Genomic DNA, 26525 nt, shown 5'->3' on the forward strand with positions numbered 1-26525 from the left:
TATAGTGTGTGTGTGTGTTTACATAATGTGTGTGTCTATATATATATATGTATGTATGTATAATGTCAAATGTATAATAAATTGACGGCTGCTGAGTCCTGCTCCAAATGGAGGAGGTTTTGAGCACTCCTGGCTGGAAAATGTAGGACGTGTGCTGGAAAAGGAGGACATGCCTGATCCCTTCTCATACCCAGACTGTGCTCTTTAAAGGGATTAATCTATTGAACTGTATACCTTTAAGAGATTGTGGACTTCATCTCCCAGAATCCCAGGCTATTGGCTAACATGGCTGAGGCTTCTGGGAGATGAAGTGCACAATCTCCTTAAAGGGACACAAGTTGAGGAAGGAAGGTGCCGCGCGTGCGCAGAGCTACATGCCCTCACCCATCATGGCGGCGGCCGCCTTCAGTGGTGACGTGTCCCATTGCTGAATGCGAAAGGGGGCGGGGCTTACGGCGGCCGGCGAGGCCCTGGCGCTGCCCACAGTCATGATGGCGGCCAAGGGGCCCCGTCAGCGGCCTCGATGGGGCTCAGCAGCAGGGGAGGCGGCGGCGGCGAGTCTTGTGAGCCGCCCGCGCGAGGAAGCGGCGCCTGAGGAGCCCAAGGCCGAGTGAGTGGGCGGCGTTGGGAGCGGGGAGGGCCCCGGGGTCCCCTTGGTTTCAAGGGCTTCTTCCATGCCCCTCTTGGGGCTCCTCAGGTAAACCCTGTGAGGGCGAGGGACCGAGGATCGTCATCCTGGCTTCATATTCGACGCTCTTTGCAGGGAGCCAGCGTGGCTTGGGATAGGGCTCTGGGTTCAAATCCAGGCTCAGCCCTGATGGGAACCCAAGTCAGGCTCTCTCCGCCTCAGAGGAAGAGCCTTCGGTCGGGGCAGCGAGAGAAGGACGAGAGGCTCAACGGGAGGCAGAAATGTCTCTCTGTGTGTATAGTGTGTGTGTGCATATAATAGGTGTGTATAAACATATAAGAGGTGTGAGATATATATCTGTGTGTGTGTATAATATATATTATATGTGTGTATATGTATACATAGTGTGTATGTGTTTATATATATTATGTGTGTGTATATATATATAGTGTATCTGTAATATGTGTGTATTTGTGTGTATATATATATATATATATGTATATACACACACATATATACATATATTCCTAGATATATATGGCCCTGTAAACCCACTGGGTGACCTTAGGCAAGTCACACTCTCTCAGCCTCAGAGGAATAGCAATGGCAAACCCATTCTGAAGGAACCTTGCCAAGAAAACCCCAGGAGAGGTTCAACAGAAGGAAACGGCTTGAAGGCACACATCAACAACTATATAATGTGTGTGCGTGTATATATATGTGTGTGTGTGTGTGTGTGTGTGTGTATATATATATATATACATATACACACACACACATATATATAAATACACATATATCTGTTCCCAGCTCAGCCCTGCGAACCTCCTGGGTGACTTTGCGCAAGTCACACTCTCTCATCCTCAGGCAACGTCAAACCTCTTCTGAAGAAAGCCCCATGACTGAGAGGTGAGCTTTAGGGCTGCCTAAATCCACTCCTGGGAACTGGAGTTTTGTGAGGCATTGAGCCTTCTCTGTCAGTGCCCCCAATAAACTACAATTCCCAGGATGCCCTAGCCCTGAGCTGGGGCAGTTAAAGCGGTCTCAAACTGGGTTATTTCCGCCGTGTGCTTTGGACCTTAGTCAACTGTCTTGTGGGCACATCATCTCTGGGTTACAGGCCAGCTAGTTAATATTTGGATGGGTATTAAAAAAACAAACCCTTAACTATACTTGCTGAGCAAACTTGCAAATGGGATAAAATATCCAAGAGCAGTGGTTTGGGTTTGCAGTTGCCCCAGCGCTGATTACTACTTTCTTAAATGCGTATACAGTACTTATGCGCTGCTCAGTCTTTCCGGATGTTGAAAAGCGCTCTGTTTTAAACCCCAGAATAACTGGCTGAGCATCCTTTCCTTCCGCCAGCCTCAGTCACCGTGCCATTTCTGTCTAATCTCCTCTCTCTGGCCGCTGATAGGGCTAACGCTTGTGCCTTCTGGTTGCCTTCTAGGCCGAGTGGGAGCAAAGCAGGGCATGTCTGGGCCCCGGAAGGATCTACGGCTTTCAAGTGCTTAATCTCAGCCAGGTTCTGTGCCGCCCTCCTGAGCAACATCTCCGACTGCGATGAGACCTTCAATTACTGGGAACCGGTGAGTGGCTTCATGGCCTGCAGTGAAGCGTCTCTCTGGGTTGTGAGATCTCTTTAAGCCACCTTCGTAATCACTCCTGGATTTAAACGTTCTTTGGTTCCAGCCATGCTTCACGCCACTCTTTCCATGATAAAACTGTATCACATTTTCAGTTTTCCTTATCTATGTGTGGGCCTATGGATACGTTCCAGATCACATTTTTCACACATTACGCTTGGTCAAGATAACAACCTTTTCGTTGTACAAAACAGCTGTTTGTGGTGATTCAGGGTTGTTGTTTTTAAACTTCGTATTGAAATTATTTTAAATCACATTTATAAAATAAACTGATGACTAAAAGCAGATGTGAGAAGACAGTCCCAAGTGGGAGCTGGCTCACCCAACAATTTGTTTAGTTTAACCTTCTCTTATTCACCAAGGTAAGACACCCAGTACTTAGGACCTCTTAGCAAATAAGACCATGAGATCCTCATGGTCTCATTTATTTAAACCTCTTGTACACAAAAACATTTCTATTCACTACAGAGATTACAGAAATTTACTGACAACAACAACAAAAACCTAAAAAAATAAGGCAGGAAAAAGTTTTCATTTGGTGAATGAAACTGAAACATTAAAGAACCAGTCAGTACATTCCTTAATAATAATAATAATAATAATAATAATAAGACTTTATTTATATACCGCTTTTCCTTACCTGCATTCTGTGTGTTGTACCTGATAGATGCACTACCTTGTTTATGGGAAAGGCTTCCAGACATGGGAATACTCTCCTGTCTATGCCATCCGCTCCTACGCATATCTGTGGCTCCATGCTTTACCGGCCTTGTTCCATGCCAGAGTTCTGCAAACAAACAAGGTAAGTGCACCATTAGCTTTCAACTAGGGAATGCATGATGGCATATTAAGGCGTATTCTTCAGCTGCAAACAATTGCGGGAGAAGGATGGAACGTTGACCTCCAGGCTCCATACACTTTGCAGGTCACACATTGCCCAGCAGTAGAGGCTTTGCTAATTTTCATCACAATGTAACCCCTGCATTTCATGATTTGCTCATTAGTGTGGGAAGAAAATGCAGCTGCCATTGGGTGATTTTTGCTGAGGTGTCTTATGTTTCAGTCAATGCAACACGATACAAATTACATCTTTTTTAAAAATATGAAAAGAATAATTCCAACTGGAAACTGCAAGCTAGACCATATTCTTCTGACTTCATAGTGAATGTCTGGCTGGTCCTCCATGCTAGAGGTGGAATAACAATCTACCTGTAGAGTTGTGAAGGGAGTAGCATATATGAAATTTAACCACATTTACACAATTGAATAGGGCAGTGCTTAGGCAGAAGGTCTGCCCAGAATTTCCATAAAGGCTGCAGAAGATTGGATGTGATGCTGTTAGTTTCAGAAAGCGTTGTAACTGTAACCATTTCCTCCTAGGTTCTTATCTTCTATTTCTTGCGCTGTCTTTTGGCCTTCCTGAGTTGTGTTTGTGAGCTCTACTTTTATAAGTAAGTACATTAGCTTCTTGTACTGTTCTTTATGCTATGGCATGAAGCGTCACCACAAGGATATTTCTCAGTCCATCATATAGATTTTGGTATGGGAAACTATTGGGGCAAAGACTTACCTCCAAATTCTTACTGTGTATTTACAGTATGCGTGTTTCATGTCATAAGCCACCTTGAGACCCTCATTTGCTGGTTGTCTTACCTGATGTATAACACAAGGTCCAACTAAACAAATAAATTGTTTGGTGAGCCAGCTCCCACTCAGGACTGTCTTCTCACATTTGTTTTTAGTCAGTAGAAGATCTATGTGCCAGAATATTGGGAAACCCTCAGAAACAGAGAGGAAAGGAAGCTATAAGGAAACAGGTGATGTGAGCTTGATGGGATTTGTTAGAAGAGTAATTACAACCTGTGATATAATACACAGTAATGTACTGGCAAGTAATGTACTAGTGAGTGGAATCTCAGCATAAAACTGGCTACAGAGCATTTTTTATTTCTTGTCTTGGCAGTAGCTTGGAGGTGACTTGAATCACCTTCATAGGAAGGTGCCTTGTACTGACTGTTGATCTGCTTAGTCCTGCATGGTCTATGGTGAAGCGGGCAGTCCTTGAAGGAGTTGGACCACAATTCCCAGCATTCCTTGCAGTTTGCCCTCCAGGTTAGGGTTGCTGGGAGCTGCAGTCAAACAACAGCAGGAAGGCTGCATGATTTCCACCCCTCTTTTACTGAGTCGTTGTGCCATCTGGCCTGCTGTTGCCTGTTGGCACTGTGAGGGGTGCTGGTTCCTCTGTGAACTGGACTGTTCTGATTTTTCCCCAGGGCAGTGTGCAAGAAATTTGGGCTGCATGTGAGCCGTCTCATGTTGGCTTTCCTGGTACTCAGTACTGGGATGTTCTGCTCAGCTGCTGGTAAGTTAAGATTTAAATTGTGTCGGGGTCAATTTTGCCTTGGTACCTGATGACTATAGAGGTTTTTCAGAATTTGCATTGACTTGGTAGGGATTGGGAAGAAGATGGGAGTTGGACCAAACATGAGAAAAGATAATAACTTGTAGGAAAACGGTAGCCATAACTACTGCCTAGGTTAATCTTTCTTACCCCTTTCCCACTGCCTTGTATTTGATTTTGAAGATTCAGCCAATAATGCATGTACTTCTCAAGCATGTACTTTGCACTAGCTTGGGTTAGAAGTGTTAACAAAAATGACTGAGATATTCAGGATTCTGAAAAGCATGTTGGATTTTGCACTGAGTAGTCAGGGCTGACTTCTGGGCATCCAAAGTCTGTGGCAAGAAACGGCAATGAATAAAATTCTTTCTGGATGTAGTTTAATCAGAATAAATCATGAAAGCCATTTAGCTTCTCTGCTGGGAGTACCACAATTTTTTTTTTAAGAGAGGGGAAGAAATTAGCCTGGATCCTTCAGATGTAGTTGTAGTTATACTTTGGCTCCTGAGGCTTAAGATGAAAAGAGAAGATCAGCTGCAAAATATTTCCAGTGGAGAAGGAAGGAGGTAGACTCCCTCCAGTCTACAAGGGGATGCTTAGGACATATCTGTTCCAATGGTTAAGCTGGCGGAGACGTTCTGGGAAATGTAGACCAGAAAAATAATTTTTCTAGGTACTGTAGTTCTTAAATTATTCCAAGCAGAAGCCAGTTTTACCCTATAAACTCATACATGAGTGAGACCGCTGGTTCAGATGTCCAGGGACATTTACTCTGATTGGCAATGACTCTCTAGGTTTTCAAGGTGGGAGGGAGAAGGCTCCATTTGCACTGCAAAAATAATCCAGTTTGAGATCGATTTATCTACCATGGCACAGTGCTATGGAATTCTGGGAATTGTAATTTTGTGCAACATTTAGCCCTGTTGGAGATGATCGGTGCCACATCAAACTACAAATCCCACAATCCCATAGCATTGTGCAATGGCAGTTAAAATGCTATCAAAGTGGATTATTTCTGCAGTGTGGATGCGGCCAGAGAGTGATAATACTTTCTTCTTTTCTTCCAATCTCTTCTTAAACGCGGAAATACCAGGGATTCAACTTTTCTGCATGTAAATCAGATACTCTTTATCACTAAGCTGGAGTCCTTTAACTGTTTTGCCTGTTTTTAAGGCTGGGAGAAACCTCCTGCCAAGGAGACCTGTGGGGCTATGCAAAATGTTTTCAACTTTTGCTCTGTCTGATCCTGACTCCTCTTTGCTGCTTTTGCTTTTCAGCCTTCCTCCCCAGCAGCTTCTGCATGTATAGCACATTAGTAGCCATGACTGGGTGGTACATGGATAAAGTCTCTCTGGCAGTCTTGGGAGTGGCTGCTGGAGCCATCGTGGGCTGGCCTTTCAGTGCTGCACTTGGGTAAGCCAAAGAGAGGAGCGGAAGCATTCTTGGCCTGGTAGCTTTGGATGGGCACAGAGAGGCACTCAAGCTCCCCAAAGCTGATTATTTCACCATTGCACTCAGACAGTGCCAACACCCCGTTGCATTTTTTGACTCTGCTACCCCTGGGAGATAGCTGTGTATTTGCTGGTTTGTTTGTTTGTTTTGGAGAATTGTGAATTTTGTATTTGGTGGCATGCATCCTTTCCATGCTGCACAAAGCTTACTCAAATTTGGAGTCTCCTTTTATTTAAAACATTTTCTAGCTTGCAGAAGAAAGTTCCAAAAATGCATTGTAAAAAAGAGTTATTGAGACCAGTGGGGAATGTGCAGGGTTTAGGGTGACCTGAATGCACTCAACTGAGACTTTTTTCCAGTTAGGATATCTTACTTTGCAGAATTTGAAGAACTCTGAGCAGAGAATGCTATCAGATCATAGTACATCTCAAGACCCTTCTATAATGGTACTAAACAGGGCTTCATATGATAATTGTTTTTCCCAAGAAACTAGGAAACTTATCCTATCACTTTTCCAATAGATAGAAATAATATTTTCTGTCACAAGAAAGGATATTGATTTAATGCATCTCCTTTCTTTTTGCCAGATGTTCTCTGTTATTACTTTTTTTGTGCTGTATTTGCAAAGATTTTTCTTTGACTGGTCAAATCTTTCTGAACACACTCCACTCTCTATTCCCTTTGCTTTTCCACATTCCAGTGCCACTTCTCCATTCTTATAATTTTTAATCTTCATTTCCTCTTCTCTCTGCTATTGTAAAAAGAAAGTAAATTTCTAATTTTTACAGCCTTGAATAATTTAGAAATAAGCGACATTCAGTGGAGTGGTGGAACAGTAATCTCCAGCTAGTTGCTGGTGATTAGAGTTGGAGGATGTTTTCCAAGGGCAATCAGTCAGTTTTCTTAAGCATCCAAGTAGAGTTTTAACCACAGCTGACGAAGAGGAAAGTTGTCCCAAGTCTCTTGCCCTAACACATCTTGGTCTTTCTCTTGCTAGGCTTCCAATTGCCTTTGACTTTCTTATCCTGAAAAGAAGATGGAAGAGCTTCCTAAGATGGTTTCTTGTGTCAATGGTGGTGTTTCTGGTGAGTCTCCCAAAATTAGTTGTGGCTGACAGGAGAGTCAAGGAACAGCTACAGGTTCTTCTGTACAGTGTAGTTAGATGAGAGTGCCTCTTTTAGCTCTTCACACTGTACTCACCCAGACTCCTCCTTCACAAGTCCTAGTCTGCTCATTGAAGTCCTTGGAGGGTGTCCCACAGGCCAAGTTTGGAAAAATTATGTCTGGCAGATTAAAAGCTTGCAGAGTCTCCCAGGCAGCATGGCCACTTTTTCAGGCTCTGCCCACATCCGGCAGTGTTTTTGAGACAGGGAGTACTTTTCTCTGGTGAAGGGAGGCACTCACTCTGTGATGGTAGTGGTACTATTCACATGAACAAACAGTGGAGATAAGACTACAGTTTTTTTTTCTTCCCTCAATGGGAAGGGAACAGAATTAAAATAAATAATGGTGGTGGCAGCAGGGAGGTTCAGGGCCACCTTCTTGCTTGGTTAAATGTAGGAGATTCAGTGCTAAAACCTCCAAGTGTGAGACCAGCTAATAAACGGCATCATGCATCTTCTCTAAGGTTCCCTTGGTGGCTGTCGATAGTTATCATTATGGGAAGCTGGTGGTTGCTCCTCTCAACATTGTCTTGTATAATGTCTTCACGCCACATGGACCAGATCTTTATGGTGAGTCCATCTGCAGGATGTGGGAGAAATGTCCTGGTGAGTGAGTGAGTAACCAATCAGGTTGACTGTGCTAACTGTGCTGTAAAAATCAGTGCACGCTTTCTCTGGGTGTTCATTTATTCATGAAAATACATATAGCCTGACTTCCCATCTAAACTAGATTTCCATGTTGGTGGACAAAATGTAACAGAAATCAGGTTCAGAGGAGGCACCAGAGTGAATCAAAAATCTCAGAACAGAATCACAATTGTGCAGTCCCACCTCTGGAAGAAAGAAATTCCACACTGTCCCAGAGAAGGTCCTGCCTGGAAACCCCCCCCCCCCCTTTCTACCTATCTTTTCCTCTTCTTTGGGGAAAGGGCTGTTCTCTTTTGGTTATCCAAGGATATCCAGACATGCTCAGAACTGAAAGCTTATGGGAAATGCACATTCTTTTATTCAGAGTGAGAGTTCTGCTGTTCTGTTGCCAAATTTCAGGGCTGTGTCCAATGAGTGAAAGGTGTTTTTGTGCATAAGATTATGCAGCTTTCAGCTCCTTGTGTCTTTGTAACAGTAGCCTGATCTTTCCCTTCTTCTGTGAGCCCTTTTTCTCTGCAAAATGATTCCAGAATCCATAGCTGTAAGACCTTGGAGCCTCTTTCCTCTGTCATTGTATTGGGACTGACCTTTTCCCATCTTGTGCGTGAGCATGAGCTGGCTTCACTGTCCTCCGGGGACCAGTGAAGTCTGAAGGGTCTTATGCAGAGTGACACTTACATAACATATTCATGTTAATGAAAGAGCTGCTGTAACCCTCTCTGGCCTGGATCATGTTGAAGAGCAGAACACTTTTTACATTTAGGCATTGCTGACACCCAGGCATATGCCTAAGTAAGCTGTCTAAGTAAGCTGCTTTGAGGACCTCAAAGGAAAAGCAGAACAGAAATAAGTAAAATGAAGCTATGAACAGGCATGCTGACTCAAGTGGTGGCAATTGGCCCCAAAGATTACTCTAGAATCAGAGCTTGGGAAAGTTACCTTTTCAGACTACAGTTCCCAGAATCATCCAACTTGTATGGACAAGAGTTGACATCGAGGAAAGTAATTGGATGTTGGTCCACAAAAGGAGTTTTTCCAATCTTTGCCTAAAATAGTGTGCATGCATCAGGAGTTGAACCATAGGAATCCAAGGGGAACGGCAATGATTTCTCAAGCTCTGGAGTTTATGGTGCAAAATGCACTTTTGCCTTTCCTACACAAGTCTGTAGAGAAAAGGGTTGAAAGAATAATAAAGGCCAGCCAAAATTATGGGCCGTAATAACTTGAAGTCAGGAAAAGGAAAAACAATACTCTTCCTAGCTGGTTCCTCGGTCAATTTCATGAGTCCCTAACTACCAGTTCAGACTTCATGCAACCACAAACCTGGGACTTTCCTCTGAGTATGTTTTCAGTAAAGAGCTAGTGTTGATTCCATCTTCTCCACAAGGATATGATACAATGTTTTCAATAGGAGTGTGACCACCATCTCCCACAAATGGCTCCCCCCCCCCTTTTCTTTTATAGGAACAGAGCCCTGGTCTTTCTACTTCATTAATGGCTTCTTGAACTTCAACGTGGCTTTTGCTTTGGCACTTCTGGCCTTGCCATTAACCTCCCTCATGGAAAGTTTGCTGCAGAAATTTCACGGTGAGCCCTGTGACTGTTTTTGGAGTCTTTGGTTGTGGTTGGTGGGGGGAGAGCTTTTCTGTGAGCATTCTTCACTGGTACTAGCAAAACCCTGCCCAGTATCTCTAGTGTTTTACATGGGTTCAAAACATCCATAGAATTGCTACATCTGCCAGGAATCTGGTGCAGAGTTTGTTATGCTGAGATTCTCATCTTGAGGGGGGGAGGAACCAAGAGCCCAAAGCTTGAATAGATTTCTAGCCCTTAGGATAGTCAGAAAAGCATTAGAAAGTCTAAACAATTTCATGTAAAATAGCAATTGAGTGGTTTGATCAGGTGGTTGTGGAATCGATCCGAGAGTTATAGTGTAGAAAAGTTATTTTTCAAAGCTCTGCGATGGATTGGACCAAGGCTCAAACTGCTCCAGGATTCTTTGTAAAAAACAACAAAGTCCAGCTGTTGATGACCAGTAGGAGTTGCATCAGAAACTGGCAAGTGGTCCATGTTTTACTTCTTAGATTCAAGTCTAAGAAATGATAGCGTGTACTTCCAAGGCCACCCACAAGAGTGCACCAGCTATCCATGTTCTGCAAAGAGCACTGGAGGCAGGCCTTTTGCCAGCCAAGCAGCGGAGGTTGCCCCTAACTACCTGTTTCATGCCTTTCTGCTGAGCAGATTGTGTCCCTACGCAATAGGGGGTCCCTCTATCAACATGCCTTCTTCTCACACTGGCTTGTGAAAGGATGTACTGATCTGGATTTGTTTAACGCAGTGAGCTTTTCCTTTTGGGGGCCATTCAAACAATTTTTTTAAAATTGACACATATTGAACTGCCTCCACAGTTCTTGCAAATTAGAGTAATTGCTGTTATTTTCAAATAAATGACTTCCTGCTTCATTTGCGGAGAGATGAAGGATGGTTTAGAGAGAGGAGAGAGTGTATGCTTTGAGAGTTCTTGCCACAATCTGTTGCTATTGTAATGAAGCAATGGAGACATTTGGGTTGGAGAGAGTCCTTGCTCTCTAAGCTAGCTGCTTTGCCTCAAAGTCTTCAGCTCTTTAGAGATTTTCCTTTGGATGAATTCATATACCTCTTAGTAAGCTGCTGGCATTCCAGAGACCACTTGCTTTTCCTAGAACAGCTTTTATAAAACTAGAGATATGTGTGTCTATGTGTGTATACCTGGATTTTGGTGGCATTGTGGTTCTTCTGGTAGGTCCACACATGCACAAGATTCCTAGAAATAGAAGTGTGTAGTATGTGAAATCTGCATCTGATTTCACCCTGCAGGTTGAAGTGAACAAGCAAAGAGCAACGGGGCACTAGCATGCTGAATGCAGGTGTATCGTTGTCCTGAGCCAAATGGCTTTGCTCCCATCTCTGGAAACCTTCCCTCAGACAACCTTCTTTTGTTTCTTCCAGTTCAGAACCTGGGGCGTCCTTACTGGCTGACGCTTTCTCCTGTGTACATCTGGATCCTGATTTTCTTCAGCCAGCCTCACAAAGAAGAGAGGTTTCTGTATCCCATCTACCCTCTTATTTGTCTCTGTGGGGCTGTGGGACTCTCTGCCCTTCAGGTGTGTTTTGGGAATGGAGGCAGTGGTGGGGTGCAGGTGTAAGGGGAGAGAAATGTGGCATTTCTTGAAGGTCCTACAACTGGGCAACTATGGAAAGCATCTTGTCAACAGTGGATGGGCATTTTTTTTCATTCCCATGGCTCCGAGTTCCAAGCACAAGCCCTTGAAAGCATAAGGGCTAGAAATTTGACACAGACATACAAAAAGATGAAATTCTTGTTCATCTGTGTCATATATCTCTTTCAGGTCAATTTCTACATGCAGGAGTACCAGTATTAAAAAAACATAGCTGTCTTAGTCTGTACCAGCATACAAGGGAATCTTGTAGCACCTTTTTTCTTAAAAGGAAACCCATTTTCTGTGCAGAAAACAGTGTTCTGCTCATCTGAACCACATAATTCCTCCACAACAGTATGGGACATTGAATACAAGAAGAAATGTATGCACAATTCTCACTTGTCTATTACTATACCTGATAGAGTTTCCCAACTGTCAAGAAACCTGTTTTTAAACCTGGGAACAAATAATTATGAGTATCATTTCCCCCCGTCACGTACATAATCTTTCCTGAAGTCTCATGTGTGGAACAGCCACTAGAGGCTTCTTACCTGAATCCACCCTCTCCTTAGTCATCAGAGGAGCCTTAAGTCTGGATTCTCTATTTTAATTTAAATTATACTGATACTTTGCTTCTCTCTGTCCTGCCTTCCCTTTTAGAAATGCTACCATTTTATATTCCAACGTTACCGTCTGGAGCACTACACTGTCTCTTCAAACTGGATGGCACTGGGAACAGTCTTTGTTTTTGGGCTGCTCTCCGTGTCACGATCGGTGGCGTTATTCCGAGGTTGGTTTTGAGAGGCTGCCCTCCTATTTATTAGTCACAGGCTAATTAACAGATGACCCAAGATGTGGCAGATAGTGGCTGGCATTCTCTTACTAGCACACACAGGGGTAAGCAAACCTAATGCTTGTATATGATTGTTTTTGATCACTGCGGAGGTTGGTATTCCCCTCTTCTCTCTGCGGTAACCAAAGTTCCCCCACCCAGACCTACAGTAGAGCTACTGAAGACCCCCACAATCATTCATGGCCTTGTAGAAAGTGGGGGATTGCAGCATCATCTGGCTGTGTTCTCATTTTTGTTGTTTTGTATCTTCAAGTTGTTTCCAATTTATGGCTGAGGGACTGAGGGAAACCAGGCTTCAGAAACCCACTGGGTGACTTTGGTCAAGTCACATGCTCTCAGCCTTTTCTCCACTGAAAAAAAATCTGACAAAGAATACCCTAGGATAGGGTCACTGTAAGCCAGAGTCAATTTGAAGGTGTAAACAATGAAGTGTTACTCAGTGACAAAGGTCCTGCCAGCTCTTCTCTCTTTTTTAACTGCCGTGTTTCTTCCTCATAGGCTACCACGGGCCTCTTGACCTGTACCCAGAATTTCACAGGATTGCCACCGATCCCACAATTCACACAGTGCCAGAGGGGAGACCAGTTCACGTTTGTGTAGGGAAGGAGTGGTATCGGTTTCCCAGCAGCTTCCTCTTGCCCGATAAGTAAGTTTATTTTCTTGTCAAGAGACTTGTTTAGATCTTTCTTCTGTGAGATTCTGGGAATTGTTCCTGAACAAAATATGTGTCCCATGGCACAGTGGTGTCATGCATACAGGTAGCAGCTCTTTCTTTTTGGAGTAAAAGTACTGAGGTCTCTGATAATTCCTGTTGTAGTGCATTAGTCTGGAAATAGAGTGGATTTAAAATTTTAGGTGGGCTAGAGTGGCCTTTGGGGGGAAAAGCTCTCATTTTGGGAGAGGCCAGCCACCTGCATTCTCTTTGCCAGCTTGCATCCACTGCCAGCTGTCTTCATATCACAACTGATGTGTGCCTCCTGTGTATGCCGAGCTCCTGTGTATGCTGAGCCCACTCTTGGTTACTGCAGGGATCGGAGAAAGGTATTTGGACCAGTGAACAGAAAGAGGAGGCTGAGTTGGAGTAGGGAACATGTGGCCCTCATAGAGGACCTGAACTACAATTCCTCTCAGGCCTGGCCAACATAGCATGTGGGTTGTATACCAGTAATATCTGGAGGGCCGCATGCCCCAACCCCAGGGGCAAATTTGACTCAACTGCTCAGAATTCCCTATGGAACAACACTAGGCAGCAGTAGCTATATGTTACAGTATTGCAGGAGCGCAGGAAAAAAATATCATGGAATAAGAGATTACTTGTAGAGCTTGGCTGCTCCAGGAAGCCCACTTCCAAAATTATTTAGGCCCCGTCACTGTGAATACATTGAGAAGGAGTGAGGACAGGCTTGCTGCCACTCCAGAAGGGTAGGAGAGGAATCTGGGGACTGAAGAGCCTCTCTGGTTGTTTGGCAGAAAGGCAGAATGATGAAGGAGCTTCCAACTCCTTGCACCTTCCCCAGTTTGAACAAAGGTTGGTGTTTTTTCCAAAAAGAGAATCATTCCCATGCTGGGAGAAGAGGAGATGTGTGTCTGCTCCATTAATGCCAATTACCAAATCCAGCTTTTCTCTGCATGGGAATTGGAGCTCAGGACTAAGTGTTTGCGGTCCTGGTGGGGTTTGGTAAGGTTTGGCTACTATGGCACTGAAGTCCTGAAGGCAACATGATGCTCCTGTCAGAAGACTGCACTTTTCAGTGCCTTCACAGCTTCATGCCAAGGCAGTTCTTCCTGTGGAGACGTTGCTGGAACTATAAATTCAAGGCTTTAATAACCTAAGGGCTCCTAGATCATAAAGCATCAGATGGGTGTCTTAAAAAGAGAGGGAGAAAGGGAGGGAACAAGGCATTAAATTCCAACTCTGTCATAAGGGAACAGCCATTAGAAGAAACAAAATTCGCCCAAGTCTGTGTCAAAACTACATCAGCGTTAACAAGAGCCAGGATTAGTTCTTGACTTGCAGGTGATTAGGGCTGAGACAGCAGCCAAATTCTGTATTTTTGGCAACTCTGAAGGGAGCAAAGCATCTGCCTAAATTTCCTGCCCATCGAAGCTCCTTCTGTTGGGGTAGATCCAGCCTTACGATAGCAGATGTCCTCAAAATAACTTGATGTGCCAACGTTCTATGGGGCTTACCGGGGAAAGATGATTTTTTAAAAAGCCAGCCGTACTCAGTTCATGTCCACACTTCCAGACAAAGGATCTTTGTTCCAGAAATGCTGCCCTCCTTCCCCCCCCCCCCCCCATGCCCATCTCCTCCTGTCATGGCTGCAGCATTCCTGTTTTTGGTATCTTGCAGCCCTCCAAGGTATGGAGGAAGCATTGAGAACATGGAAAACAGTCAACGGTCACTGAGTTGTGAAAATAAGTCCCAGTGTGTCTCCTAAAACTAGTCTGATGTTCAACCTATCCAGTTCCAGTCCTGTGTTATGCAAATTGTTGTCAGTGCAAGTCGCTGCATTCATCACCAGTGACACCAGACTCAGCTGTGTTTCCAGTCATCTTTAGTGGCCACTGTGTCTTTTGTAGCAAGGGAAAAGTGCTCTGAGAGGAGTCTGAGTTTTCACTATAATTTTCCACTGCTCCCTTTTTCTCCTGCAGCTGGCAGCTTCAGTTCATTCCATCAGAGTTCAGGGGCCAGTTGCCAAAACCATTTGCCAAAGGACCAATGGCTACACGCATCATTCCAGCAGACATGAATGACCAAAACCAGGAAGAACCCTCAAGATATGTAAGTGGCACTGCTTTTTTTCAGTACACTGTTGGCACTTTGTTCCTCTGTTCTCCCTGTCATTCCTCCTCCTCTATGGTCATTGCAGTGTAGAGCTAGAGTTCAACCTTTATTACTTTTGTGTCTCTTTAGAGCAAGGGTGGGCATAGTGCAGCCCCAGAAATTCTGCAAAGCCCCCAGACCCTTTATGAATAATTTTTAGGAATGTGAGTGCTAGAACTGAAGAGAGCCTGTGTGACAAAGGGCCCAAACAGACAGGCCAGAATAAAGCTGCTTTGGGCCACTTTGGATGTATGCTCTTTAAATGCTGCATGTGTCCTAAGAGGCTGGAAGCTGCACCAAAGCCACGCTCCAGTTCTAAGGACTAGAGTGCAGCTTTTGTGCAGCTTCTGGCCTCTTAAGATGCGTGTGTCATTTAAACAGCATACCTCCAAAATGACCCGAAACAGCTTTATTTTGGCCTGTCTGTTCAGGCCCTAAGTTTGAGTGGACTAAGACTGGGAGATCAAGGTTCAAATCACTGCTCAGCCATGGAAACCTAATGGCTGACCCTAGGCAAGTTGCACAATCTCACTCTCAGAGGAAGGCAATGGCCAATCCCTTCTGAATAAATCTTGCCAAAAAGAGCCTGAAATACATTTGCCCAAGGTTGCCTACACTAGAAGGCACACAACAGGATTTGCATTGAATGAGCAGAACTAACATTTTAGTCCTTGAGAAATTAGCCTAGAAATCTTCAAGGAAACTTTTTTCCATGCCATCCTAGTTATCTCTGGAGGTTCTTTTGCACATTACAACCCATAACCTTCTCCCTTTTCAGCTACAGAAAAGCATCCTAATTGTTGCTATGGGATGGCTGTGGTGGGGAAAGTAATTTTGTGTTTGGAAAGAGTGAACCTGAAGGCGAACATAACCCTACCCGAAATGCCCACTTTTCTTGCAGTTTGATATTTCCAAATGCCATTACCTGGTGGATTTAGACACCCCAACTGAAGCGCCCAGGGAGCCAAGGTATGCAGCTAACAAAGATGAATGGATCAGTATTGCCTACAAGCCCTTCCTAGACAGTTCAAGGTAAGAGATGGAGGTATTCTAAGGGGGAGAAAAGTTATGGAGGGTATAGAGCTATGCTGGCTGGAGGATCCTTGCAAAACACACACACACACACACACACACACCACCACCACTAAGGATGCCAGCCTTGGTGTCTTTGGGGGTGGTAGTGGTGAGGGAAGCCAGACAGTTGTCATCTGGAATGAACTACTCTGAGAAATAGTTGTGCTTACCTGCACTTCAATTGTGCGAACATCCTGCATCTGCTGTACCTCTCGCTTGGTGTGATGAAGGCTTGGAATAGCAGCAGTAGGTGCTATGGCTGGAGCAGATGTGGCAGGAAACCATTTCCAGTAGCTTCATTTTGGATGGCTTTGCAGAGGACTTGAGTTACTGTCGAACTTAGAAGGATTGCTGTATTTGAGGTAAACTTACACACATAGGGAGAAATGGCTGTTGAGAGGCAGTAGTAGCTCTTCCCTTGCCCTTTCCTCCTTTCCCAAAAAATGTGAACCTTGGACAGTTGCAACAATTGCTGGGGCACAGAAGTTACTCAAATCCCCTCCCATTTAAATCTTCATTTCTTTTGTGTCCTTCCCTTTCCCCTCCAAACCCCACATGTGCTGGTTGCCTGTTTTCTTCCACTTGTAGCCCACCCTAGGGTGCCTCCCTTCTGTAAAGATCTGCCATCTCTCAGAGCTGTCTACCTGGGGGGATAGGGAGGATGTTTTCAGGTCTCCATGTGATCCACTTCCCAATGCTGGCGGTGGCGTGTCTGGCTCATCAAAAGTGTTTGCCACTCGTCTGGCTTCCCCATCACTCCCCCACACTGCTCCTTTTCGGAAAATACTTTAAAGGAAAGTGTGATTGAGAATTGTTACCTTTTTCAAATGTATATGTAATAGCTTAGTGCGTGGGTAGATGGGAAGCAGCACAGCAAGAATTTCCCCAAAGAGGGTGACAGTGGCAGGAGGGGGAGCTGTGTTCCTAGGTTAACCGCTTACACAAGAACTGGGAATGTCAGTTCCAGGGAGATGGCAAAAGGGTGCAGCTAAAAATACAGGCAATCATGAAGGGCAGCCTCCCTTCTGCTACACGTTGCCCCTGCTATTTTAAGGATTCAGGTGGGGTTTTGAAGAGTCCATTATTTCCATGTAGCTTTTGCAAAACCTTATAACTCTGTGTAGGCAGAGTGAGCAGCCTGTTCTGTGTTACTCAGATCACAGGCTCGGCAGAGCTTTACATGACTCCTGCTGATCATATAGAAATCCCCCCCAGAATGTAGTGAAAATCTTCTAGACTTCAGTTTCTGAAAAGGAAGGCATCTAAGCTCATACCTTCCACTTTGCCCATGCTCAGAGGAACTCTAATCTTCATATGTTCCTGAAACAAGGGACAGTTGAAGAGAAGTTCTGGGGCCCATGAACCCAGTGCCTAAGTATTACTACAAGTAAACATGAACTGGAACACACACACACACAGAGTCCCTTCCTTTTTATGGGACACTATAGCTGTGGGAAGGCCCTGCCTTGACATGCCCATAGCAAAGGCAGCTGATTGCAACTTGGTGTGCTACTAGTGTGGAGAGGAATGGTTGTGGGGGTGAGCTGTGGGGCAGGCTGAATTGAGTATTTGGCAGCTGTTCCTTTGATGCAAACAAATAGAGTAATATGGAGAAGGAAGAATGGGGCTCTGACCCTCTGTCAGTTATTTTCAGCAACTGGAACTTGGCTGAAAAAAGCTGTGGATGCAGGGGGCATGCCTGCTTGTTCCCAGCCCCAAACATGAGGCTAGTGGCACCTCTCTTATCCAGGCTGACCTCAACTACAATGCTGGCAGACTTCTCCTGTGCCCTTGGTGTGCCCTTGGTGTGCCCTAAAGGCACCATGCAAATCCTAAAATTGCCAGACAGCCTGACGTTATTAGTGAATTTCCACACCAATTGTGCTGCTCCTTTCTGCACCTCAAAGAGATGTAATTTTGTGCTTGAAATTGTGTCACTGTTGGTATATCGACACACAGTGGGGCCAGCAGTGCTGTTGATGAGACCTGGGTTTCAAAACAGCATTTTGGAGTTGTTCCCCCAACCCTGTGTGATGAAATTGGCAGGCTAGAAGGGGAGAAAGAGCCCAATGGGGGCTCATGCACCCTGCAAGTACACACCGCCTGACCTCCGTACACACTTTAGCCTTCCCGCAACTGCTGCTCCGGGAAACTGGATGACCCTGGCGGCGGCTGCATTCCTGCCTGCTGAACCAGAGACTTCTGGGATGCAGCGCATCCCCCATTGACGTCAGTGAGTTCCGCAGAAACTCTCGGTTGGCTCTGATAAATGGTGCTGCTAATTGAATTAGAGAGCACTCAGAGCCTTCGACTAATTATGCTACTCAGGCAGTGGCTTTGTCTGGGTCCATTTAATTCTGCATTGGCGGAGTCCTTCAGGTTTGGGGGAGGAAGGGGCAGGACAGATTAGGGCTGCCTGTGGAGGCATCCTCCCTCCCTCCATTTTATGTATGCGATGGTCAGGGGCCCTTTCAGGTCCATTAGTCCTTGAGGGCAACACACATGTTCAGTCCTAGTCACGCCATGTAGGGGAAGGGGACTCTCTTTGCATTTACAATGTCACTCATGTTTTTCTGCATACTTGAGAAGGCCCCTAAAACCTTGCAGTGTCTGCAGGAGGGCCTGTTTGGGGTACAGAGTTACCACATTTGCTGTTAAAATGTACACTTGTGTGTCATAATAATGGTGAAACCTTTCTGTTCCTCCCAGGTCCTCAAAGCTGTTCCGGGCTTTCTACGTCCCCTTACTCTCCGACCAGCATACAACTTACATGAACTACACCATCCTAAAGCCCCGGCGTTTGAAACAAGCCAGGAAAAAGGCCGGCAGCTAGAGCCTCCCAGAACCTAAGCGAGAACCAGCCAGAGAGTCTGGCTTTTGCGTCAGGTTTTTTAATCCCATCCGCCCACCCTCCTTTTTGTTAAGTGCAGCCTGAGGGTGTCAGGAGATGGAAAAAAACCCACAGCTGTGAAGTTTCCCCACTTTGGGCTCACTGGGTGTTCTGCAAAGGTATTAAGGAGACATAATCTGCCACTTTTGGGGGAGGGGGAGTGGGTTTAAAAACAAAACACATTCAGAAACTCTTCCTGGGAGAACACAAGCAAGGTTTGCTAACAGACTTGCCTGTTGCCTTTCTTGCTGGAGAGTCCACAGAGGCAGAGGATTTGGCTTGAGAAAAAGGACCATATCCTGGCTGCAGACTGGCTATTGATAATGCAGCAGTTTCCTCCTTCACCACTGCTCAATCCTGCCTACCTTGCAGGAATTGGTGGGTTTGTTTGGCAGTTGTTTCTTATTTTATTTGGAGAGGACTTTGGGAGAAAAAATACAATGGTGCCTCAAGGTGCGCATGAGAGGAACTACCTGGTGGGTCGCCTTGAGAAAATGGACTGCCTTCCTTCAGAGGAAAAAAGACTTGACTTGCACTTTTAAAAACTGTGACATGGCTAATTCTGTAATTTTGTGAAATGTGACCCCTCTGTGAACGGGTTTTTATTTTCAAGATTTCTGTTGTCTTTGTCGTCAGCTCTTGCCAAAATGCAAGGGGGTTGTTTTGTTTTAAATATGCATCTTCTTTTTACTCTTCTCTACAATCTCGACTCTTTGGAAAATGTCTGCCGTTGTTGCATTGCTCAGTTTTCAAAGAGGCAGAATGGAGAACTTTCCTTTTTTCATGGCACACCCTTCGCTGTGGTATAGGGTTGTGTTGCATTCAGTCTGTACTGTGAGGCTGTCTTTTGTGTTCATTAAAATTGAGACTTGAACCTTTACAAACACACTTTTGCTTTTCGATGGAAGGAGAAAGTGTCTGGCTCCCCCTCCTCAGCCCTCTTTCCAGCTGCATTGTCTGCCGACTCAAAAAGCAAGATGAAAATTGCTTGACGTCACACAGGAGGAGGCTGAGCAATGGGCGCTTTATTTCGGGATGGGAGGCTGCAGCTGGCATTTTGAGTAGCCAAGGAAACTGTTCTGTGCCATGTATGGAGAGAGAGAGAGAGGATTCAGCAGAGAGACATGAATTGCTCATCGTCCTATATGTGTGTGAGGAGGAGGAGGGGTGAATTAGGTTAGAAAATAAATTTCGTAAATAGAAGATGAGCATTTTCCTCTTGGAAGTGGGGCAGGGAGAAGATCGTGCCACTGCTGAGATCTTGTTAGACCAAAACTACCAGTCTTCCTTATCATTGGCTGTGCTGGCTCAAGGTGATGGGGCTTGCAGCCCAACCACATCTGGAGAGCACCGTGATCCCCCTCTCCCAAATTAGCTCTACTTCCAATTATTGATCGCCTCTCCTTGCTCCCTGACCGCAGTCCCTTTCTCCCACAGTTTATTCTCGTTTTTGCTGGCAGCCTGCTAGTGAGTCACAATGTTTTATGTTGGACTTAGGACACTGACTCGCTTTTCTGGTTGTTATGGAGGTTGGAATTCAGTACTGACCATGCAGTGACCAGCCCGTTTTTTAAGCTGTGTTTGTGAATGTCCTTCTTTGGATGCTGTTGAGATTGGTATTCCTTTCCTACCTCTGTATTGCCTGAAGCCCACTCTTCTGGACCTTCTGTACAGCCTCTGAAGCCCCCACTCCCTTCTACAGCCTGGGAAGTTAGAAAGATTGGAGAAGCATCTGGCTATGTCCCTGCAGCCAGACATGAAATGCTTACACCAGCTCTGAGAACTTCAGAGGACCTAGATGGATCTCCATGGTGATGTAGTAATTCTGCATCTGGATGTGGGGCTTCTCTCATCCACCTTTCCGAAAGGCATGGAACGGCTGTGCAGGGGGGCTTCAGAGGTTGAACATTAAGTCCAGAGGTGTTGTGGTTCTCATGTTTGGCTCAGCCTAGAGTAGGTTTGTATGCAGAACTGTGGTGTTCCACTGAGCCATACGGGATTTTGAGGGCCATTGCAAGGACTCACTCAATCCTGGCTGTAGCACTTCAGCAAGCACTTTACATTTCTATACCGCTTCATAGTGAACTCAGCACTCTAAGCAGTTTACAATCCATAAGCCAATTGCCCTCAACAAGCTGGGCACTCATTTTACCAACCTATGAAAGGATGGAAGGCTGAGTCAATCTGGAACCCTGTGGGTTCAAACTCAACGTTGTGGCTGCACTACCAGCATTTAACCAGGGCTGTATCAAAAAGCAGGGCTAATGCAGAGGCTTTTAAGTTTTATAGAAGGTAACAATAAAACACTGCGGAAAAGGCTTCTCCAAGCCAAATTAGAACATGGCTGAAGGAGCCCCTGATCCAACTCTTCTCTGAGCAGAAGCAAATGGGTAGGCTGGCATTTCTTATCCTATGTCCATCTGAATTGCTGTCAACATAATCTTTTCCTCCATCATTGTTTTGTAACATCAGTGCTTGCTGCAGGCAAGCCGATTTCCGTCCATGGGAACACAGCTGACACTCTACCAGCCAGGTGCATGAGATGGACCGTAGAAGTCTTCATTCCAGAAATGGGAATGGGTTGAACATATTAGTCCCTACAATAGGGCAGAGGATAGAGGTCTGCAGCTGTGGAGGGCTGGAAGGATGTAGTTGGAGGTGAGGAGCAAACAATGAGTGAGGCTTTGGTTGTGCCAGTAATGACAGACTGATGGGACTTGGAAGCCTTTTTGCTTCAGAGCTTAGTCATCAGTCAGAAACCACCGAGGCTGCTTGCCTGCCCCACCCAACATCCCTCCAAGAGGGCTTTCTGTGCAAAAAAACCTCCATCCTTTCACGATGCTAGGCTTGCCAGACAAACTAGAGGCTGCAAATAGTGGGAAAAGAATGAGAGATCACTTCAGAAAAAGTTTTCACACTCTGGGGCAAATGCCCATGTGCTCAGCATGGCAGGGAGGAGCCTGGCAAGTCCTTTTGGCCATGTGCAGAACGGCCACTCTGGCCGCCTGGAGTTTTGTAAGTCACGACATCTCAAGCTAAGAGGCGGGAGACTGGAGCGATCCTCCTCGCCGGTTTATGCAACGCAGCATGAATCATGCCGTCAACAAGCTCAGGGACTATTATTAGCTCGGGAAACTGCTGCCTCAAGACAAGATTTTGCTTATGAATATCAGTTATTTTTTGCTCTAGATGATGAGGAGAGCTTGGCATGGGCAGAGGGAAGAAGAAGAAGGTCAGATCTGTGGGATTCCTTTGTGCTGCAGCTTCAGCTGGGGTTGCACTCACCTCCTGTGCCCTTCATCTTGTCATCGCTTGTCATCGCTGCTAACGCCGGTCCATATTGTCTGCTTGCAGCAAAAAGCTGACATGTTATATTTCCAGTGTAATTTGTGATGAACACAGCCCAGACATCTTGCTGTATCAGATTAACTCCCAGATAATGCTCCTTCCCCAAGAGGCACAGGGACAGATTTTGTTTCTCAACTAGCGGCTTGCCAAGCGACCCTTGTTTGCACTACTCACCTCATTTTACTTCTCGAAAGGATGAGAGTTATCTCAAGACCAGAAGTTCTGATGGTGGTAGGATTAGAGAGTGGCTGGACGATGGTGTCAGACTTCAGCTCCCATCCACCCTCAGAAATGAAGAATGCTGGGAATTGCAGTCCCAATAATATCTGAAGGGCCATCTCCACCTCCTCCCCGAACAAAGGCAAAGTGATGTTGACCATACATATGTTCAGCCTCTAAGCATCAGTCTATAAGGATCTGCATTCAGAATACAAACCCCAAAGATGTTGCACAGATAGCAAGAAAAGGCAGATCCTGAAATGCCCAAGAAGGGCATAAAAGAGACCCTGCAGTTTCTGATCCCACATTAGGCTCTGAGCAAGTGTTGGGCTATTTCCACCACATTTTAACATCCCTCCCAGACAATGGACCAGGAATTAAGCAGACATAAATCCTCTTTGCATATCCTCCCAGCCTGAGGCCTTGCCATTCAACAACAAAACAAGACATAGATTAACATGGAAATCACTCCTCCCAACTGAGAGTCACACAGTATATATACACCCCACTTTTCTATGCCAGCATTCTCTGAAGATGCCAGCCACAAATGCTAGCAAAACGTCAGGAATAAACTCTTCTAGAACATAGCCACATAGCCTAAAAAACCCACAAACAACTAGGGATGCTGGTCGTGAAAGCCTTCGACTTCATGTTTTCCCCTGGTGCATCACACCAATGGATCTCGCACCTCTGCAGAACCACCTACAGAAATTTCTCCAGCTGAGCAGCTTTCGTGGGAACCCCATTTTCTCCTTCTTTATGCATATGCTCCTACACACAAAAGCTACTCCTCAGGTCTTGGTTAGTCATTAAGGCACAGGTGAGGCCTGGCCAGGCACAGAACGTCTGGAGGATCTCTATAGGGGTGACAAATGGCCAGAGCTAGCAGAGCTGGCCATGCAGGACTATATATGCCACACTGAGCCCTATGGGATGCTGTCCTAAGAATGTTAGCCATCAAGTTCTCAGAGCCTGCCATATTGCATCTTCATTACCTGTGTGAATATAAATGATTCAGACAACAATAAGCTGTTCTTGCAGCCTCAGCAGAACATATGGAAACAGCTGCTCCATCATTGTCACACTGTTTCCTTTACTAAGAGGAAAATACTCCATTAATTCTTTAAAAATTGCAATATGTACAGGTAGATGGCGGGTTGGCAGTTTGTACCCAAAGGATCCAGTAGTTTTGCCTTGGGCAATTCTGGCGGAGAGAGGGGAAATTCCAGGCAGAGTCTGATTTTGCAGCACTGTGACCTTTGCTGGCAAACGTAGCTCCCTTGTGCACAAGGTCTCTCTCACACACACTCTTCCTCTGGACTTATTCACTGCCACCCTGTGAATGTCAACAACAAGAGCTTCATAAAGGGAAGAGAGAGATTTGGGGGCAACGCTCCAGCGAGAAGAACCACCCGTCAAAACAGGCTTAAGCCAGCAAGGAACAATTTGCTAACAGCTTGTTCAGAAGAGCAAATATTGATGGATCGGCTGAAGGAAGCTTCTCCTGTGTCCTTTCCTACTGTTGGAGGTGAGTTGCTGGCAAGCAGGACAAACTCCTCTTTGGAAAGGAAAGGAAGGAGAGACAGTATTAGGAGAAAGTGTTGGTTGCTGACAGAGAAGCTCAGAACGGTCAGAGCCTCCTTTTCCAAGCTGTGGATCTCTGGACATCTGACCCAAACTGCTTCCAGCCATCACCCAGTTCGACACCAAGGTTGGAATCACGTTGGCATCTTAGGCATGTGCCAATTCTCCTATGGGAACAGTGGGACGTTTTTCAACGTCGGCATTCATTTGAAGGTTGTGGCAACAGAATTGTGCATATGGTCCTGTTGTGCCTGCAGACATATGGCAGATGGTGCATCTGGTTGTGACTTCCATTTTCCGTTTCAAGGCATCCTTACCATTCCACACAAGGGTTGCATTGCACAGTCCCTGTGTCACTCTGCATGCCTGGTGTAGGATCTCTGCTCAGAGATCACCAAATTGAGCTTACGTTCCCTTACCTCAAAGCACTTTTGTGTCTAAAACTGTCTGTTGTTACCTTAAAGAGCAGATAAGGCAATTTCTACGTTCATAGATCTGGAGCATCAATAAATAGGGAGCAAGTGTGAGAATGCTTTGTCCAGTAAACCCAAACTGAATAGTATTGCAACAATACAGGGTGCCAATTGCTCTAATGTTTTGCACAGTATCATACAGTTGGAAGGGATCCCAAGGGCTATCCAGTCCAACCCCGACATGCAGCAATACACAGTCAAAGCACCACAGACAAATGCCCATCCAACCGCTATTTAAAGTCCCGCAAGGCAATGTATTCCACTGTCAAACAGCTCTTACTGTCAAGAAGATCTTCCTAATGTTTAGGTGGACTCTCTTTTCCTGTCGCTTGAATCCATTGCTTCGTGTCCTCGTCCCTGGAGCAGAAGAAAACAAGCTTACACCATCCTCAATATGATGCCCCTTCAAATATTTAACCATGGCTGCCATGTCACCCCTTAACCTTCTCTTTTCCAGGCTAAACATACCCAGCTCCCTAAGCCATTCCTCATAGGGCTTGGTGGTTTCCAGACCCTTTGCCATTTTGGTCACCCTCTTTTGGACATGCTCCAGATTATCAACGTCCTTTTTGAATTGTGGTGTCCAGGTGGGGTCTGACCAAAGCAGATCCTTGATCAGGAGGACTGACTATCAAGTTCCATCAAATGGAACTAGGATTTCCAGTGTGAAAACCGGAGAGGACTCCTGTACCTTTCGTGGTTGCATAGAAGAAGGAATGCCAGCAGGTGCTGCCTGTTACTTACCTTGTTACCACTTCTACACAACCGTTGAAGGTACAAGAAGCCTCAGCAGCCCCAAACCCATCTTTGAGCTGGCCTGATGCTGTAGTCCCACCTAATGCAGCATTTGCTATGTAAGCTGAGGCCATTTTGCTGCCTATCAGACATTTGGGGATTGGACTGTTGTGAGTGTGGCTGGTGTCTTACTCTTAAAAGATTGAAAGAAAGATGGGGTTTGGAGCTCTTCTGCCAGATATCAAAACCTATGCCTGACCCAGCCATCTTTTGCACCTTCCATCACACACGTAAAACAACAACCTAGCCTCTGTCTTTTGCATAGTTGGAGCTGAATTTGCCAATAAAACGGGGGGAAGTTGGACCTTGTGAGCTGGCAGTCTGCATTTGGGGATGCAATTAATCTGAACTTGGCAAACCAAGAAGCTCTTGAAAGGAGCCCCGACGGCAGGCAGTTGGATGAAAAGACCCAAATCTGCCAATAACTATACATTTTTAGCACCCAAGAGGTTGGCCCCTTTCCTGCCCACAGCCTGGCTCCCAGACCGAGAAGGCTTGACCTCAGGCAGCCCAAGTGGTGGCCATGCCACGCTCTGCCCAGGCCAGTCCCCGGGCCGCCTCTGTGGGTAAACAGAAACCCTTGCGTCATTGCATTTCGCCTTGTGACCGGGCAGCCGGGAGGAATGCAGTGAAACTCCTCCAGGGAGCCTATTGCTTTGGAGTTGGTTTTGGCTGGGACCCAGCCACCGCCTCCATCAGCGCTCAGAAGGGCCCTGTTTTCTTTGGGATTCTCAGCAGAGAGGCAAACGAAGCAAATGTCCCAGCAACAGCCTGGTTCCTCTCTTGCTTTCTCACCCTCATGTTTGCTGGAGGAATGCGGGGAAAGACAAAAAGAAAAAACCCTGCAACCGTTCAAGTTCTCTGTTGACCCACAGGTCGTGCTGGCCGTCCGTCTTGTCCTGTCCAGCAATGGTTGGCTTCCCTGAGCCTTTCTTCCTCCCCAAGGAGGTGTTGGGCAGCCAAAAGAGGGAATAAGCCAAACCAGCTGCCACTTTTTCATCTTAATCCTTCTCTCAGTTTTGCTTTGGAAGCAAAAAAAAAATAGCACACGGACGTTCCTTCTTTTTTTTTTGGGGGGGGGGGGAGGATAACATCCAGAATCCCTGAGCGAGTAGGTGCTCCAGTCCCTTTTGTCTATATTTTAGTCTTGTCCCTCTGCAGTCACTATGTCTAGATTCACAGTATTGTTGGGGCAGAGACCTTTTGAAAAACGTTGCTTTGGCTAATCTGACTCAGTAAAGCACAAACGCCATTGAGGGCACTGCAGGCATTCAAGAATCATTGGCAAGAATAACCCCTGAGCTGCTTTTTTATTCATGCCAGA

At 45.6% G+C, this 26525-nt stretch overlaps 1 protein-coding gene across 2 annotated transcripts; it reads left to right on the forward strand.

Moving 5' to 3' along the window:
- Positions 1 to 474: 474 nt before the first annotated feature.
- Positions 475 to 19681, forward strand: ALG9 (ALG9 alpha-1,2-mannosyltransferase). 2 transcript variants are annotated; one of them, XM_089537345.1, is made up of 15 exons: positions 475 to 610; positions 2079 to 2217; positions 2942 to 3076; positions 3655 to 3725; positions 4548 to 4636; positions 5953 to 6088; positions 7125 to 7212; positions 7755 to 7860; positions 9403 to 9525; positions 10927 to 11081; positions 11799 to 11928; positions 12490 to 12637; positions 14647 to 14776; positions 15720 to 15850; positions 18602 to 19681. In XM_089537345.1, exons 1-15 carry the CDS (start codon positions 489 to 491, stop codon positions 18723 to 18725), a joined length of 1827 nt encoding a protein of 608 aa, XP_089393471.1. In that variant the 5' UTR covers positions 475 to 488; the 3' UTR covers positions 18726 to 19681. The 2 variants fall into 2 exon arrangements, with proteins under 2 accessions (XP_089393471.1, XP_089393472.1); XM_089537346.1 differs by lacking the exon at positions 15720 to 15850.
- Positions 19682 to 26525: the final 6844 nt, after the last annotated feature.

This window comes from Sceloporus occidentalis, unplaced genomic scaffold (assembly GCF_023333645.1).
Source record: "Sceloporus occidentalis isolate IW3139 unplaced genomic scaffold, rSceOcc1.0.p SCAF_9, whole genome shotgun sequence".
NCBI classification, from domain to species: Eukaryota; Metazoa; Chordata; class Lepidosauria; order Squamata; family Phrynosomatidae; genus Sceloporus; species Sceloporus occidentalis.